Source organism: Megalops cyprinoides, chromosome 7 (genome assembly GCF_013368585.1).
Source record: "Megalops cyprinoides isolate fMegCyp1 chromosome 7, fMegCyp1.pri, whole genome shotgun sequence".
In the NCBI taxonomy this organism is placed as follows: Eukaryota; Metazoa; Chordata; class Actinopteri; order Elopiformes; family Megalopidae; genus Megalops; species Megalops cyprinoides.
The window spans coordinates 23,586,178-23,604,416 of record NC_050589.1 but is presented as its reverse complement, the minus strand read 5'-3'; the positions used below and the strand labels follow the sequence as shown (position 1 = coordinate 23,604,416).

Genomic DNA, 18,239 nt, shown 5'->3' with positions numbered 1-18,239 from the left:
AATACCAGGCCATTAAATGCAGGTGTGTGGCTGCAGAGCAGAGGTTTTTGTGTTTGATTGTGCACTCAGGGCTGGTTTGGTTTTATCATTTTAAAATGATTTGATTTTTATTGTGACTTCTACTCCTGCTTATTCCATGAAGTTTTTGCCATCTTGTTTATACATTGCAGACTGAACTACAAACACCTAAGTTATGATGTAAGGAAAAACTTAAATTGGGATGCTCTTTCTAGACTGAGAAGTGTCCTTTAATAAGTATTTGTCTGATGGTCATACTAGGTTTACTCCAGTGAGAAAGACACAAGGCTGCTTTCCTAGCCTCCTCTCTGCACACACATCTAATATTGTACTTAATCCCACTTACTTGCTTTGATATAACAGATTGACATTGCAGCTGGGCAGCAAGATATGTAAAAAATGGTGTCAAACTGAGAATAAAATGCCACTGAAATGGTGTGATACCACTCTGGAAATGCAGATAATAAATCATGTATAAATACATGAATGTTGAAATCTCAAATGCACATATTTCAAAGAATGATTTGACATTTACCATCCCATTACTAACTGAGACATTTATTTTAAAAGGTTTTAACCCCCCACAATTCTGGGTATTCAACATGTATGTGAATATTCAACTGAAAATATATTTCTCAGAGCTTTTCCCAGCTAGACTGATTTCCACCATACAATATTTTTCACTTTCAGAGATGCGAGTATCCGAGAACTTTATGGGACCACTGCATTGATTTAAACTTCTGCTCAACTTTGTGTCAACTGAATGTGTCTCATCTTCCAATGAGCCACCATTCTACACCAACCATACAGCACAATCAGGAAAAAATATTCTGGTTTGAGTTAGTTCTCTCAAACTGTAACCCCAAAGGAACTTGCATCTTGTGCGTATAACTTTTATTACTTAACGTTGACATAACACTGCACAAAGCTACAAATGTTGCTATGTACAATCCAAACCTCATGCAGCACCAAAGCAAAAACAGATAGTGTTTTTTATGATTAGTTAGATCTAGGTCTAACGTTACGTCTCCCCTCGTTTGCTCAGAACCCCAGACTGCTATGCATATGCAGCGATGCATTTATCACACTTTAGTGAACGTTAACATTGACATAACTTTTCACGGTTATATATTGCAAGTCTTCGTTGTGGCCCTATTAAACATCGAAAATCGCCAGCCATGTATTTCCCTCCCCACTTATGAGAGATCTTTGCGTTCCTATTCAGAGACAGCCATTTCAATAAATTGCGTTATATGAATGCAAAAGAATAGACAGAGACATAAGTGTTGGCCAATCAGCGGCGGTCCTTCAGGTGCAGACAGCCTGACGTCAGCGCTGTCTGGCTCGCGCCGCTCGGTGCGCTAGGAAGGAGAAGGGCGCTGGAGGAGGAAGAAGAAAAAACTCCCAGCACGCTGGCGGAACGGGGTCACGAACTATGACCTTTCACAGAAGAAAAACAATAACAAATAATTTTTAAAAACACCGAGATCCAAAGGCGGCGTTGTTTATTGCAGGAGGTAAGGCTCAATTCCTCTTTCAAACCCGCTTACTATATTGAAACCCTATCGCAGCAAAGGGAGGTTAATTTCACTTTAGCTGGCTACTGGCCTGAGCGAACCCCGGCAAGTTACGGCCAAGTCTAGTTTTCAAACCCGGGCGGTGCTGTCATGTCATATTTTACGTTTCGGTTTAACTGATATTGTAGTTTAAATAAACGATTTGCCTGCGCAATCGTAATTATTTTCCACAAAGACTACATATCTTTTCGTACAGGCAGCTAGCTACGTGATCCTGGCGAAGACAAAGACGAGTAGTGGCTGCCAGTGTGGTTTGCTTACGAGCTATCGCGCAGCTGAACCCGACCCTTTTACCTTTGCCATCCGAGGGACAGGGGGTTGCTTTGCAGGGGTTGTATGCATAAACAAAAAGGCGGATGCCTACGATTCGCTTGCCAAGTTTTACAAATGGAAATAACATGACAAATCACGGGCGTCTCGTGTTTTTCAATGCATTTTAAATACATAGTTAAATGGCTGCTCGGCGTACCTTGGCTTAATGCCAGATTCTCCATTTTGTTCCTTTTTTCGGTCTTTGAATTCGTTTTAATGTCGGCAGGAATTAACCGTTGAATGGCTCAGTGCTCGACCTATCAGAGAGTTGTTTAATGGAAAATTCATAATGCTTAGAGCCAATGACAGAGCTGCCAGCGGTTCACGGAATGAATAGCTGCGTACCCTCCTATATTTCGAAAATGAACAGTTGCTCGGAAGAAAGCGATGTTGCATTTTAGCAAACTTTGTGGAGGGGGCAGCTGTCGTTTTGTTGATGCCTGGGTTTGTAGTGTATTTTTAGCAATGCATTTATTAGGAATATGGAGACATCAATTTATTGTCTTTAAACCAGCGTATTGACTCGTATGCAGTAGTGACATCCAGCTTGCCAGTCAGCTCCTGAAATCTCAATGTAACGTTAGTAGATAAATTAACTCATAAATCTAGTCTAGTTATATAGCTGTGCAAGTAGCAATGAATTGGGCAACAACATGTTTTCATTTTATAATCAGCTATTGTCTTTGTATAATGGTGTGTATGATCCAAGATGTATATGAGGAGCTGAACGGATAGCATCATTTTGTTCACTGGCAGCAGTGATGGAACCTTACTCATTCGTTTACTTTTTGTGATGAGGTGTCCAAACTCATTCGTGATTTCCTTAAAACTTACGATGACCGTGTCTCTCCCCCACCCCCCCGTATTCTTGGAAAGTGCATTCTAAGTTAAGAATAGAGCGAACGTTGATAAACACGTCTTTAAACATGTACTGCTTGAGATTCATGTGTCTCATATTAACTCAAAAGTTATACCGTTCCTATGAAACACATTTTCATGGCAGATGCTCTTAGCTGGAGTAAATTAATTATTTTTGCTTTGGATGTTACAATTTGAAGCCTTCTGCGTGATGTGCTATACTCTGTATGTATACAGTGGCATTCGAATTGATGTGGCTTTAGAATGTTGGCAAGGTACGTTTGAACATTATTACAGTACTACTGCTGAACCAAGTGTCTTGTTGCCAGCTCTGGCATTGTAAATCAGCTATACACAACTGAGATCCGGAGGACTGTGACATCTCTCCTTCTTACACTCTTTCCTTCATCCTCTATTCTTCCTCCACTCTCCCTTCCATCACCTTTGGCTGACCTTCCATTCTCCCTCCTCTTTCCCTCCTCTCAGCCCCTTGTGAAGGGTTGATTCAGTGTCTTCTGCTTCAAAAAAAAAAAAAAAAAACTCCATAGGCAACTACTGGTGGGTGCGGCCGTTCCACGCTCTTGTTTAACCTTGTATATGAGTAAGGCTCATGCTGCTGCAGTGAGAGCTTTATTGATTGTTCCGTCTGTAACCGAGAGCCCGGGGAAGATGGCTGTGGTGCAGATCGTACTGTATATTGCACAGAGAATGGGCCATATAAATAGAACGCTCAGGAAACTTGCAAGATGATCTGAAGGGGAAAGTGGCAGAGGCATTTTTGGTTAGGCCCTCTCATTATAATCAAATATTTAGAAAAGGCATCTCAAACCGCACCGGAATCAGAGATGGGAACAATTAAATTTGAGTAACGGCTCATGAACGGTGTGTATCAGATGCCAGCAGGGGTTTTGTATAAGTGATCGTAAGTCCTGAGATGCAGTAGGTCAGAGTCCAGAGGAGATTGGCATCTTCAGTTTTATTGTAACAAAAAAGCAAAGCAAACCTGTCCAGGTGTAATGGCTGCCCATTAATCAACCCCCCTGACTTTAGCCCACAGGCAACTACTCAAACGCCCTGCATTAACCCCAAAAACAATTAATCTATCTGTTAGACAACATCCGTGTAGTTAAGCAGACACAGTTTCTAATCCACAAAGACATAAAAACCTCAGTTTTACTGTGTAATTTATAGAACTCTGTTATTACTTTACAACCAAAGGAAAAAAAACAAACTCAGCATTTACCCCACCAACCTTCATTCAAGCAACTTACTGTCCTTTATTCAACTAATAATCCTGTAATGGTGGGTCTGCATTTATATATTCTACCAGTCTGTGAAACCTCTGATACTTTTTTATATATATATATATATATAATTTTTTGCCTTAGATACAGTTTTGAATGCAGGTTACACATTTCTTGTTTTTGCTCAGAGATTTAAATATGTTATATTAAAATAAATTTGCCATCATAGCATAGGTTATTTGAGATGTATGAATGCTTTATCAAATAGATGTATTACAGTTAAAAGTACTCTATTCTTAGAGTAAAGACTTGTACGCAGTTTAATGTAGGGAAATTCTTTCTTACAGTTCATGTTACAGAATCATGAGGCAGCTTTGGTAAATTTAAGGGCATATTTCATAATTGAATGACCAATTTCAAATGAAATAGAATGGAAAATAAGTGAAATATTGTTTAGAACAACATACATGAAAACAATATTTATTTATTATTTCCAATGCTGATAGAAGCTACTGGCTTCTCTCCAAACAGGTTCCACTAATGATCTTACATCACCATGGCAACCAATATGGAGGTGCTAGCTCAGCAGATAGTGGCCACAGAGCAGGTGAGTGACATGCCACCGACGTTTGGTGGCTTCACCTGACGCTCATGTCCGACAGACACTGATCGCTCAGTGTCCTTTTGCTGGCCCCGTCTTACCCGGTGACACAATGTCAAAAATAAAGCTAGAGCATCTGCCAGGTCTGTCTCCATCAGTCATCTGATTGGAATGATATCTAGGCTGCAAAGGGTAGACCCGTGCGTCGACCCTTTTGTCTCTTTCCCTCCTGCTCTGCCCTGCAGGTGGGCCATTTGTCAGTTACAGAGGTGGTTGGTAGGCTAATGATTAAGGCAGAGATATTTCCAGTTGTGGTAGCTTTCTGTGGAAATTTGCTGAGACGTCCGTTAAATTGGAGCCCTGTTTTCACAGAGCCGCATGTGTCTAACCTCATATCACATGATGCTGCTGGCGGAAAAAAAGGCTTCTTTCTATAGTGAGAGTGTAGAGAGAGAAGACAGAATGTGCATGTCTTAGCACAGTCATGTCTTCCAGAACTGGTACAATGCAGAAATGACCTGTAGGTGTATAAAGCAACCCCAAATTCCTTTGCATCCATCCTGTTATATTGACCTGTGTCATGTAAGTAAAGGTGAAGTTTAAAAAGAGTTGAGAGTGAGTGATATCTATAGGATTTTGCTGGGGTGGAACAGTCTCTACACTCAGGAGAGATTTTTGTGCTTCCCAGAACAGTGTCTTGGAGTCTGATCAGCCACTTTTTAAAGCTTATTGTGTGAATACATGCCGTAAAACAGAGAGACTTGCAAGCAGGAAATGGGTCATGTCTCATTCTTTGTGACATGGTTTTTCTACATTGATAGATGTAAAAAAAAAACATTTTGATATTTGCTGTACTTTAATTCCTTTAATTCTAAGCCTTTTGGCTTTCACAGTATTGTCAAGTGTAGTTTTACATTAAATATTAAATTGTTCTGACACACATGTTGCTGACTTTGGATCTAAAGAAAAGGAAATGAAATGTATTTCTTGTACTGGCATGGTACAATCACAGGCAATGGTAGTGAAAGCCCCTCGTCTTTGTCCAGTCCTGTTTGCAGCCTTTGATTGTCCTCCAGGCAGACGTAGCGTAATAGAGCTTCTCTGTTATCATTGATGTTTCTTGCACAGCCACTAAAGATCCCCAAGTCAATGCGGTGATGAATCAAGATGCTTTTCTAAAGGGACAGCTCTGCTGTGTGGATGCTTTGCAGTTTGTAAGGCAGAAAACTGAGAGCCAGTTCAGAGGTCCTCTGTTTGTACAGTGAGCAGAATGATTGACCAAAACTGTAAGAAGAGTTTAAACATGAAGTGCTGAAGGATGAAGGCAGGCATTCTTTTGTTTTAAAGCCCGTTTGACATGTTAAAATGAATTTACTTTGCGAAATGCTGCTATGCATACTATGTTTAAGTAGGAACATTGGATACTAAAGACTTGCAATAATTAAAAACATCTAATAACATTTTTACAGTATTTACATTATTAACTAACTAACATCCAGGTGGTTTTAATGTGTAATGTCTTGTGAACATATTTCCTGGGATAAAAGAAATATTTACACAGAGGAGAGTTATGGATATGTTTAGGCCCGGGCTAATGTATTTTGACTGCTTGTGGATATTGAGTATATGTGGTTTGTTGTTATCAGTCACAAGCTCAACAAGTACAAATAGTGTACAGTTAGCTAACTGTTAGAAGGTAGCTAACTTGCAGCCAGCAAACTTGATAAGGTAATCTAGCTAGTTAATATTAAATTGACTGTTCGTAAAGCATTACAGAACTTAGCTAACGTGGTAGAATGCATATGATTTTAATTTCGAAGTTTCATACAGAAAAGCCAGAGCTTTTAAATAGGCCAATTCATTAATTTATCTCATTGCATTTCATTAAATTAAAAAAATATAAATTTGTCACTGTTAATTAACATATTTCATTCTTCACCAACAATGATTAACCAATAATTGCTCCTCTCAGGCATCGACCAATCAACATATATATGCATAATTTACATCACTACTAGGGCCATTGGTAGTGTTTCTGTTTGGGGGAATTTGGCAGCGTTGAGGAGCAAGTAGTGATTCATCTCAGTGTATGCAAATGAGTTGTCAGCCATGGATTACCCTCTCTTTGTCTCAGCTGTAATAAGCTTGCATTTAATACTGCACTGATCTGCAGCTCCTGCCATACAGTTCTTCCTTTGAATACGAATGTTTTTTTTTTTCTTTCTTGCCAAATCAGCAGCTCCAAATAAATACGTGTGCTTAAAAATCCCTGATGAAAAACCCAGAAGACGTGAAGGGGAGACGTATTTCTTGATGGCAGTTTGGACAGATAGATCTGTGTAAGGCGAGGCTGGGTGTTGGAGGGACATCTCCTGGGAGGCAGCGTGTGCGGGCACGGCTGGCTGGGACAGGCTGGTTCCACCGCTGGTTACAGACTCCCTCTCATGAAATGAATCCCGCTGTCAGACAAAGTGCCGTGCAGCCGGGCGGAGAGAGGGGATCGTGTAGATTCCGCCTCCCTGGTTACCGGGGAGCGGCGGTGCGCTTGACCTTCAGAGGAGAGTGGGGTCACGGAAAGGGCACGTTTGAGCAGCCGTCGCCCAGCCCGAGCCGTTTGCTCCGCTCTCCCCGGAGCGCGCGCGCGCGCATGGAGACTGGGCTCCCGGTGCGGCCGATGACGGCTGTTCCGTACACCTGGGCACCTTTGTTTAGCTGTCTCTGAAAAGGAGCAGCGCACGCCAGCACAGCGGGAGACTGCGGGCGTGGTGAGTACCCCACTACCCCACGTTCTGTACGGGCCGGAGGGTCCTGGAGGCACAGCGGAGGAGCGTGTGACCAGCTGATGTCTGCAGTGGAGTCAGATGAGGGGGAGGAGGAGGAGAAAGGGGAGGCGTAGTTCAATACAGGGGCACACATGACCCCATGATCAGCCAGGATACATCTTGCTTTGTTCCACTGTCTGGGAAAAGGAAGACTTGTGTTTGCACTGGCGTGTGGTAGTGTAGAGGGAGGTGAAAACCCAGGAGTGCGTGTAGAGGGATGATTATTTCATGGGAGCTGTGTTTCTAATCTAAAGTAGGGCTCAGTGGAATTAGATGCACAAGATACGCTGGAGATGTAGGCTGTAAATAGCAATTTATATCATCAACATTGTTTTAGAGTGCTGGAAAAGCTCATTTAGGAAGCTTTTTCTTGTGAATGAAAAGTCTGTGGTGCGGGTTTGAGAATGAGGGAGTGCCAGTTTCAAGTGATTGCTGAAACACGTACTTTGTATGGTTGAGACAAAGGGAGCAGTCTTAGGGTGTCACACACTGAAATGTACTGAGAATAGGAATCATTTCAGAAGTCGGGGATCAGAATTCTTTTGTCCCTCAGCTCAGGTGCAGATGCGTTCAGAATGTTTACTTTTGTATTTACAAAGTTAGTAATGTGCTTGGAAATAATTATGATGTAAAGTTTTCACATGTTTTCATATTTTCAAATCAAATTATCAGTTTTCTGTCAGTGGTGACATGCACAATGAAATGTTATGATGGTCTAGTTTCCATGTAGTAGCCTATAGATTTAATTAGAAAATTATGTGAAAGACTGTCAAGGTGAAAATAACTAAAACTAGCTTATGACTTCAAATCTTAGCTGACTGGCATTTGGTGCTGGCAGATCTGTTTCTTTTATTTTTACAAAATTTATACCAGTTAATGTTGTGAGAAGATCATTAGGTTGTTGCAACCATAGTTTCCCATTCTCTTGTGAGTACTAAAAAGAACTGAGAAATTAAAAATAACCCTACTCACATGAGAGTTTTCCTGACACTCTTGGGTTATTTTACCTGATATGTCGACCTGAGTAACCTTGCACACCTGGTTTAATGTGTTACCCATATGGGTGTTCCTTTGGCACAGGGACAGGGATCACAACATGCGACTTTTATGACATGACACTCCAGCAGTGACTCACCCTTGTTCACAGTCTTTGCTATGTCGAGGAGCAACTTAATGCTCAATATCAAAGAGGCATTAATAAACAAATCCAACAGCGTATGATGCAGTGTGTATCCTAAGAACATTACATCATTTATTTTAAGACAGTGTTTTTTATATTTCATTGATTCTAATTTTTTTTTTTTTTTTTTTTTTTAACAAGGCAGCTTTCCTCCTTATCCATGGTCAGTGTTGAAGCTGTGTGTACACTGTGACTAAATGGCTTGTGATGAAGCCAGCTGCACTTTGCAAAACCTACTCGCAGGATCTGACTCCAGGACCGCTGAAACACAGTCAGTGATGCAGTCTCGAGGACGTCAGCATGCAAATGTTGAGAACTGCACAGTGGTGGTTTAAACAGATCATTTTACCTGAGATGTCTTGACTGGCCTCAGAAACAAAAATAAATGTCAGCTAAAATTACACCATATACTAAAAAGATGTGCATTGTTGACTGCTTTCAGTTTAGTGTTCATCCAGACATTTCGCGCAATTATGAAAAGCATACTGACCAGTTACTTTAGTTAATTTAATTGATGATATCCCTTCTCCCATCCCACTGACTTTGGCTGGCTGTTCACAGTATTTCTGCAGCTATTAAGTATTATTAAGTTGTTGGTAAGTAAGTTGGTTGAATTATTATTACAATTATTACAAAATATACTCTTAAAGGGCAAAAAAAGCTGTAACAGGTTTATCTGAATATGACAATTAAGTTTTCCCAGTCCATCTAACATTGAAATCAGTGGTTCATGGCAAGTGGTTTTGGAAGGAAAAAATAACTTTATGAGGGTTATATGAGGACATACAACAAGGTGTTATTAACCAGGTTTATCTGTATTTATTCAGTGCTAGGGTACTGAAGGGGACATTGTACATAGAGATACACAGAGTGAATGTGGGAGTAAATTCTGATTAAGAAGCACCCATAACAGTATACAGTACATACCGAAAAATTACCTTAAAATCTGCCTTGGGGCAAGTCAACAGAAATTTTATTATTTTATTCTACACTGTGCAGCGGTGCACTTGGCATTTTGAGCTCTGGATGCTCTGTTAGTGAAGGTTATTGTGATTCAAATATGCTTGTGCACTGTTCTCCATACCATCAATAACATGACGTTAGAATACATTATTTCCTCAAGGTTGGCTGCTACATTTCTCTAAATGGGTATTTGTGTGTTACCTTAACTCTGTAATGTGAAATCATTTTGGTGATTGAAATAGACATTTCTGAAAGGGGCATAGCATTTGAAAATTAAACCTAGGGCAGTTCTTTTGAAAGTTATAATTGATTTGAGAGGGAATGTGATAGAGGTGGAGTACATTACCATTTAATTATTTTATTAGTTCTTTAAAAGCGGTATATTGTGCAGTTCATAAGGACAGAAATCACATTTGCACAATCGTCACAAATAGGTTTTGTTTCCTTTGAGATACAGCATGTGTGCATTTTCAGTGTAGTGCTGGAAAGAGGTCAATGTGGTACAAGAAGCATTAGAAGAATAGTTTCCCAGATGGGTTAAACACAAAATCACCCTGTGTCTGCATGTGTATGTTGTAGGTTCGCTGCGGTGATGTGTGTATGTCACTGTGGTGTGCAGCCTGGAATGCCAGCACTGTCGCAACTGAAATTTGAACCTGCCACCACCTTGGTCCCCCAAACACTTGACCTCATTTGCTGCGTGGTGATTGGTGTTCACTGTGTTCTCAGGTCCAGACAGTGCAGGCCTCCCCCCCAGACTCCTCAGTGATGAGCGGCTCTCCGCAGCGCATCCAGATCATTTCCGCTGACTCCGCTGTCACCACTCCACAGCGCATACAGGTAACTGCCTTCTACTGCCCCCTGTTGCCTGCAGGACAAATGGGTGCCGTCCTCTGCTGCCCCCTGCTGTCACCACAGCACAGTGCATACAATTACTGTGCTTTGTTAAAGCACTCTATCACGAATAACAGTCCAATGGAGACTAACTGTTCTCAGTGGTCTCCACTTCTTACCATGAGCCATTCATGATGTGTGAAGAGGCTGATGTGCACAGAGAATGGTGGTACCTCGAAGAAGTCCTTGAATGTCGAAGCTGATGTTTCCTGTGTTTTCCCCCAGATTGTAACTGACCAGCAGACAGGTCAGAAGATCCAGATTGTCACAGCGGTGGACCCATCCAGCACTTCCAAACAGCAGTTCATCTTGGCCACCCCAGATGGGTCCAGTCCTGGCAAGGTGATCCTGGCCTCTCCAGAGACACAGAACACCAAGCAGCTTATCTTCACCACGGCCGATAGCCTCGTGCCAGGGCGGATACAGGTACTGGCGCTCAGCTCCGAAAACAGAGGTGTTATGGTTTTTAAATCAACACTTTCACTCAGTGAGGTCAGATTACACCCATAGTCATGGAATGAGCTCAATTTTTCAATGAGTCTGGCTTTAGTCCTCTTTTATTTGCTAACAATAAGTGAGTATCTATATTGCAAGTTTTGCTAGATTGAAGACATGGCAGAACACTAGAGTAATAAATACAATCTTAAAAAATTCATGGAAAAAGTTATTTTCTGGATTTGATTAGAGAGCACAGCTCAGTGATGTATTTATTCATGCAAAAATGTTTCATCTGATTTGACAGTTCCATCCTTTGAGATCGGAACAGTGTGCCCTGAGATTCCCTCGCAGCTGAGTTAGCAGAGTTCTGCTCTCGTTCACGGGGAAGTCTCGGATGACTCCCCGGTGTGCTTACCCCCCTGTCTGTCTCAGATTGTGACAGATGCTGCGTCGGTGGAGCGCCTGCTCGGCAAGGCAGGGGATGTGGGCCGGCCGCAGCCGGTGGAGTACTGCGTCGTGTGTGGCGACAAGGCCTCAGGTAGCGGTCACAGCCCCGCACACCCGACCGCCAACGGTCTCCCACAGTCCCACCCATTACACATACCTGATGGTACACAGAGCATGCACACCTTACTGCACTAGAGCTCAGAGTGTCAACCCCACAGCTCAGGTATGCAAAGCCTTATACAATACATTGCACACCTCTGACACACACACACGCACACCCGCCTGTGGTGGTGTTTGTCCGCGGTGTTAGTGTGTTTGTGTTGTGACTGGCCTCAGGGCGACACTATGGCGCCGTGAGCTGTGAGGGCTGCAAAGGCTTCTTCAAAAGGAGCGTCCGCAAGAACCTCACCTACAGCTGCCGCAGCAACCAGGACTGCATCGTCAACAAGCACCACCGCAACCGCTGCCAGTTCTGCCGTCTGCGGAAATGTCTGGAGATGGGCATGAAGATGGAGTGTGAGTCTATACACACACACACACACGGTGTTAGAAGTATATTATATGCTGTTGTCAAAGGCAACAGACAACAGTTTAAATAGTGTTATGATTAAATGTGAGATGTAAATACATTAGATGTATTATTGTTATTATAGTATTTGTACATTGGTCACCTTAATTAGTGTGCAGTTAGTTATGAAATCCTGTATTAAAAATGCTGTATTACTTAGCAACCTCAAAATATTGCTGTGGTGTCCTGACAACAAGCCTTGTGCTTTTTTCCAGTTTAATTCCTACAAAGAAGACCTACATTTATCTCATAGTGTTCGACCATACCTTATAGCGTACAGTGTTCTTTAATACTGTTTTCCATGGTATGTATGTGATTAGTGTGCTGATGGGTTGCAGCGTCCTGTAGCTTCCTGTTGGACTGACTGTCTTCTTGTTCACAGCTGTGCAGAGTGAAAGGAAGCCGATCGACTTGCCAAGAGAAAAACCTGCAAACTGCGCGGCTTCCACTGAAAAAATCTATATCAGAAAGGACTTGCGGAGCCCTCTCATTGCCACGCCCACCTTCATCACAGACAAAGATGGTTCCAGGTGAGGGCCTTCTCTGTCCTCCCACAGGCTGTGTACGGTGCCGCTCTGTCCTGTTAGGAGCCGAAACCAGGATGCAAACCAAAGCTTTGATCTGCTATACTTTAATATCGGTAGATCCTCTTCAGTCAGATGACATCAGAGCTGAGAGCATGCAGGGAGTAAGACAGCAGAGAGCATGCTGGGAATGAGGAAAAAAATGACCAGATATGTTCTTATGGGCCTGTTTGAGAGTTTATTGAAAAATTTGCCATTCTTGCCAAAACTTTGCCATTAGCTTATGGGTGAGACAGGCCAAAAAAGCCTTCGAGTGGCTGCAGTCGGGAAGCATCATTGGCAGACCAGTAAAATGTATCTGTCAATAGCTGGGAGTGATGAACAACAGAGCATGCTGGGATGGAGGGAGGAGAGTGCATCAGACTGAGAGATGCTTAAGATGCTGATAGATTGTTTTTTTGTGTTCAGAAAATCGGTAGGGATAATTGATGCTCTTCTTGGAGGTGCTGTTTGTCTGCCACAGGTCAGAGGGTATGAAGAGGGTGAACGAATAGAGGGTCTAGACGGACAGCACCCCCAAACACTGACCCTGGGCCACTTTTGGATTTGATTATAAAATGGCTGGGGTTGCATTATATCAATCTAGGTCAGTGCTTGGAGGTAATAAATTCATCTGGTGCACAGCACAGTGTATGCTGGGGGTTAAAGAGCAGAGAGAATGTTGGGAGTATGATGGATGGACCCATTTGTGGGGTCGTAGGTTCAGGCCAAGTGATTGACTGAATGGTGAGGGAAGGATGTAATTGGCAGCTAAAAGGAAGGATTGGATTTATCGGGTTTCTGTTTTTAATCCTCTCCAGGTCTAGTCTCCTTGACCCAGGAATGCTGGTCAATATTCAGCAGCCATTGATACAAGCAGACGGAACATTACTTTTAGCTACAGACTCAAAGGTATGTGATTATTCAAGTATTTTTATTATGACTTTACATTTATATTACACCTGTTAATATGAGTGTTTGCATTCCAGGCTGAATCAAGTCAAGGTGACCTGGGGACGCTAGCAAACGTGGTGACCTCTCTGGCCAACCTAAATGAGTCTCTGAACAATGGTGATACCTCAGACGTCCAGCAGGAAGAGCAGTCTGCCAGCGAGATAACACGGTATTCACCCACCCACATGTGCACAGTAGACTGTGATGCCAGTTAGCGGATTTGTGGCCCCACTGAGCCACCCCAGAGATCAACAGCCCGGCTTTTTGGTGCTCAGCAATACGGAGAAAGCGATAATGCCCCTTCAATTTACTGACCTTACACTGTACCCTGAAACTGAGATAAGTACAATCCTTATTATCAACTAATTCTCATACTCACAATATTCCAGTACGTATTTGGATTCTGGAGGTAGGCATTTTAACTTTGTGTAGTGCACTGTAATGTACACAACAGACATTCACTTTAGATAGGGTCAGTGCAATATGTGGCACAGTTTCTTCATATAGCAGTATTTACCTGAAGACCTCCGTCAGGCTGAAATCTCTAGTCGGATTGTTTATTGATACGGAATTCATCTGTTTGGCAGTTGTGTAAGAAACCTGATTCACATGACTGTGTGCCAGCGGTTGCTGTGGTTGGGTTCATGGAACAAATGCTTTGCACTATTTTGAAGGCAGGTCAGCAATCCAGTAAATTTTCCATTAATTTGACATATTACTGGCTGTTCAGTTATCTCAGCTTTTTAAAAATTTTGTAATTCCCTCTTGACCCAGCAATTATCTGCATCTCTTTGTCCATTTTGTGTAAGACCTTCAAATACTGCAAGGCTGCATCCAAGGCTCAGACTAAATATAATTGAACTTTTTAAAAAATAAAGGCCTGTTTCCTCATGATTCTCCTGAGGAATTACATCCTTGCTTACCCTGCGCACCCAGGTATACACTAAAACACTGAGTGCTTACAGACAAACAGGTTTTACAGGCATGTAATTCATTTTCTAGCTGTAAGGAGTTATGTTGAATTTCAGAAAGGGCCTGGGGTGTTATCAAGACATGCATGTTTGTGTTCTAATGCTGTGCATCTCCTCTTCCTCTCAGTGCCTTCGACACCCTGGCCAAAGCCCTTAATCCAACAGACACCAGCGCTGGACAGAACCTTGTAGAGGGTGTGGATGGGGCAGGTGGGGCCACTATACAGGTGATCAGCAGAGACCAGGCCACACCCATCATTGAAGTGGAGGGACCACTACTCACAGACACTCATGTTAGTTTTAAGGTTTGTATTCCTGTGAAACTGAGAGTGTGGTGCTTCACCTACTGAGTGATCATGCTGACCTGCCGCACAGACTCATGTCAGTTTTTAGGTTTGGTTATGCCCCCATGACAAAGACAGGGACATGCGTTTTATAACGTTTTATACAGAGGCAATGGCTGCCTTGTGGGCAAGACACAATACGTGAAAGGGCTGTTGGATGGTGACTTCACTTGTGTATGTCTCTCTGGTAGCTAACGATGCCCAGCCCCATGCCTGAGTACCTGAATGTGCACTACATCTGCGAGTCTGCGTCCCGCCTCCTCTTCCTCTCCATGCATTGGGCGCGCTCCATCCCGGCATTCCAAGCACTCGGGTAAGAACAGCTTCATCCTGGCTGCACCGTGCGATGGGTTCCGCCCCCGTTGGAACCGTGTTGAACCTGCGTGTGTGTGTGTGTGTTTGTGCTTCAGTCAGGACTGCAACACCAGTCTGGTCCGGGCCTGCTGGAATGAGCTCTTCACCCTGGGGCTGGCGCAGTGTGCTCAGGTCATGAGCCTCTCCACCATCCTGGCTGCCATCGTCAACCACCTGCAGAACAGCATACAGGACGGTACGGTTGCCATGCGCATATAATTCGCCATATCGTGTTAACTTAATTCTTTACCCCGAAGTGGACTGCGACAGTGCTGCAGTATTCTGTCTCATCATATATGCACCATATTCATAATATCTGACTCATTTTACAACTAACACACAAGATACTATGATCATTACACATCTGTTTGATCAAAGCAAGATAATTTTCTTATGTATAATTTTGCCATTGCCCTTACTTATGTATCCATGTTTATGTGCTGTAGAGTTGTTAAGCAGTATTTTTTGGGTGAAAAAGTGGGTTTGTGAAGCATGACGAATGGGTGCACACTGGTTATTGGTATAATATTGAGGTATTGTTGATGAATTCAAAATGTATGTATGTGTATATATATATGATAATCCATATTTTTTAACATCTTCATACTTTGAACATTGTAGAACTCTGTGACAGCAAATTTAATTAGATCTTTCCCTTCCGAAGTTACTAGTTCAGCATTCACCTGTTCTACTGCAGACAAGCTGTCAGGTGACCGAATCAAGCTGGTGATGGAGCACATCTGGAAGCTGCAGGAGTTCTGCAACAGCATGGCCAAGCTGGACACGGACGGCTACGAGTACGCCTACCTGAAGGCCATAGTGTTGTTCAGTCCAGGTGAGTTCGGGGTGAATGTGACTGCTTCCGGTATCGGAAAACTGCTCATGACCAGGCATGTCTGAATGTGAAGACCTGAGTCTGGAATGCACTTAACCCATTTCTAAGTCTCCATCATGGTCGCTGCATCACCCCCCCCCCCCCCCCCCCCCCCCAACCGTGCAACTTCAGTCACACACATAGTCCCTGTGGTCAGTCAAATTGGGTCATGTTCAGTTGCTGAATTTTACTTGTCACCTCTGCATGTGATTATGGCAAAGTGTCATAAGATGATGGCTGTTGACTGAAACCCACGCTACCCTGTAGATCACCCAGGACTGAGCAGTACTAGCCAAATTGAGAAGTTCCAGGAAAAAGCCCAGATGGAGCTGCAGGATTATGTTCAGAAGACCTACCCCGATGACACCTACAGGTAAGCTTTGTGGTGCCTGCTGTTGTTCTTGCATCCCTAGGGGTCACCTACAGCAGTGATGCCCACAGGTAAGGTCTACTACCCTGACAGCACATTTATGTCAGGGGGCTCAGGCAGGGGCTCAGGCGCAGACAGGAAGGCACGGTGAATAAGGAGAGTTTACTGTATCCAAACAGTATCCGAAAACGAGGTCAGAACAGGCAAAGTGAAAAAACCAGGGAAAACACGGCGAACAACAACCAGAAAACAGATACAAAAAAAATCGAGGTCAAGAGGAACAAGCAGGGTCGCAAAAATGGGCAGGCAAAACAGAACTAGGAACGGCTGTTAGCGAAACAGGAGGACTGAGGCGAACTAGCAAAAGAGCACGCAACAAACAGGGAATATATAGGGCGAGTCGGATGAGGGGATGAGATGCAGGTGTGCAGGCAGGCAGGTAATCAGGCACAGGTGGGCGGAGACAGGGCGGAGAAGCGGGCAGGGCTGGAATTCAGGGGAAAACGGTAAACATGAGCACATGGACAGTGAAAACAACAAAGCCAGCTAAGAAGCCGTCATACTGACAATTTAGTATTGTCACAATGTGATGCTCTGATAGCACCCTCAGATATTGTCATCATTTCTTATTTGAGTAGACCAAAAGTAAGACAGTAAGTCACTTCCTATCTATCAAGCAATCTATGTAAGGTTAAAATTTATTGGTGTTGACTGATTGCTCTCAGGACACATTGCCATACCTATACAGTCCCTACACCCATGTGCTCTAATGCAGATTCAGAAAGTAAGTATTGGTGTGAGAGTTTGATGGCACTGAAAGCATTCATTACCTGAGTCCCCCTGCTGTGCTCCATCTTGTCCTGCAGATTGGCCCGGATCCTGATGCGTCTCCCGGCCCTCCGTCTCATGAGCTCCAGCATCACAGAGGAGCTGTTCTTCACAGGCCTCATCGGGAACGTCCCCATCGACAGTATCATCCCTTACATCCTGAAGATGGAGACGGCCGAGTACAACAGCCAGATCACAGGATCCTCAGCATGACCCCCCCCCCCCCCCCCCACGTATAAGCATTTAGCCACTGTTTAAAGCTGGCCCTTTTTGTTTATGTTTAACTCTTACTTTTGAAATAAAAACTTGTTTTTTTGGCTTGAGGCAAAGTAGTGGAAAAAAATCTTTAGGGCTATTTACTCTTGTAACTTTTCTCTCGAAATTAGACTTTTGTCAGCTGTTGTTAAGAGCCCAGTTGACAGGATGACAGTACTCACAGAAAGATATGCATATATATAAAGTACTTCCCCACCGTTATTAAGATTCCGTTGCATGAACCGTTTCTCTCCTCATGTTGTATCCATGAAATGGAACAGTCATTTCAGTTTATGCTTTTGCTGTTTTTCTGTTTTCAGTAACACCCCAAACAATGGCAACACAAGTATTCTCCCTCTTTTAAGGCCTTTAAAAAACTTTTAATCAATCTGAGAATTTTGGTTATTGTTGGAAAAATAGGTGAGCCCAACGACTACTACTTCTGCTTCCAATAGCAATGTTAAACTGAAACGCTTTACTAGCATAGCGTAAGAATGAGATACCTTTGAATGTCCTTACTTAGAAAACATGAAATTATGTAAATGTTGTTTGTTGAATACCGATGATTGTTTTATGTGCTCTGAAGGTAACTCTTAGACTCCCTGTGTGGACTGCATGTTTAATTCTAGAAGCATAAGGATACTTGACATTCTCTGAAACCACGGGTATTCTGAATTTAGATTGTGAGCAGGTGTGCATAGTTATGTAGCTGTCATCCTGTCCTCAGTGCTGGAAATATTTACTCGTTTAACATCTGCAAACCTCAGCAGAAGCCTGGCACTTCTTACTCAGTTACAACAGTTA

General features: G+C 43.0%; 1 protein-coding gene across 2 annotated transcripts; it reads left to right on the top strand.

The window, feature by feature from the left end:
* Window positions 1-1,369: 1,369 nt before the first annotated feature.
* On the top strand, window positions 1,370-17,399 carry nr2c2 (nuclear receptor subfamily 2, group C, member 2). Of its 2 annotated transcripts, XM_036534045.1 has the most exons (15): window positions 1,370-1,535; window positions 4,541-4,616; window positions 10,305-10,415; window positions 10,695-10,895; window positions 11,340-11,445; window positions 11,691-11,870; window positions 12,305-12,452; window positions 13,307-13,397; window positions 13,475-13,608; window positions 14,538-14,715; window positions 14,946-15,067; window positions 15,165-15,304; window positions 15,806-15,943; window positions 16,250-16,355; window positions 17,219-17,399. In XM_036534045.1, exons 2-15 carry the CDS (start codon window positions 4,566-4,568, stop codon window positions 17,391-17,393), a joined length of 1,881 nt encoding a protein of 626 aa, XP_036389938.1. In that variant the 5' UTR covers window positions 1,370-1,535; window positions 4,541-4,565; the 3' UTR covers window positions 17,394-17,399. The 2 variants fall into 2 exon arrangements, with proteins under 2 accessions (XP_036389938.1, XP_036389939.1); XM_036534046.1 differs by lacking the exon at window positions 4,541-4,616.
* The last annotated feature ends 840 nt before the right edge of the window (window positions 17,400-18,239 follow it).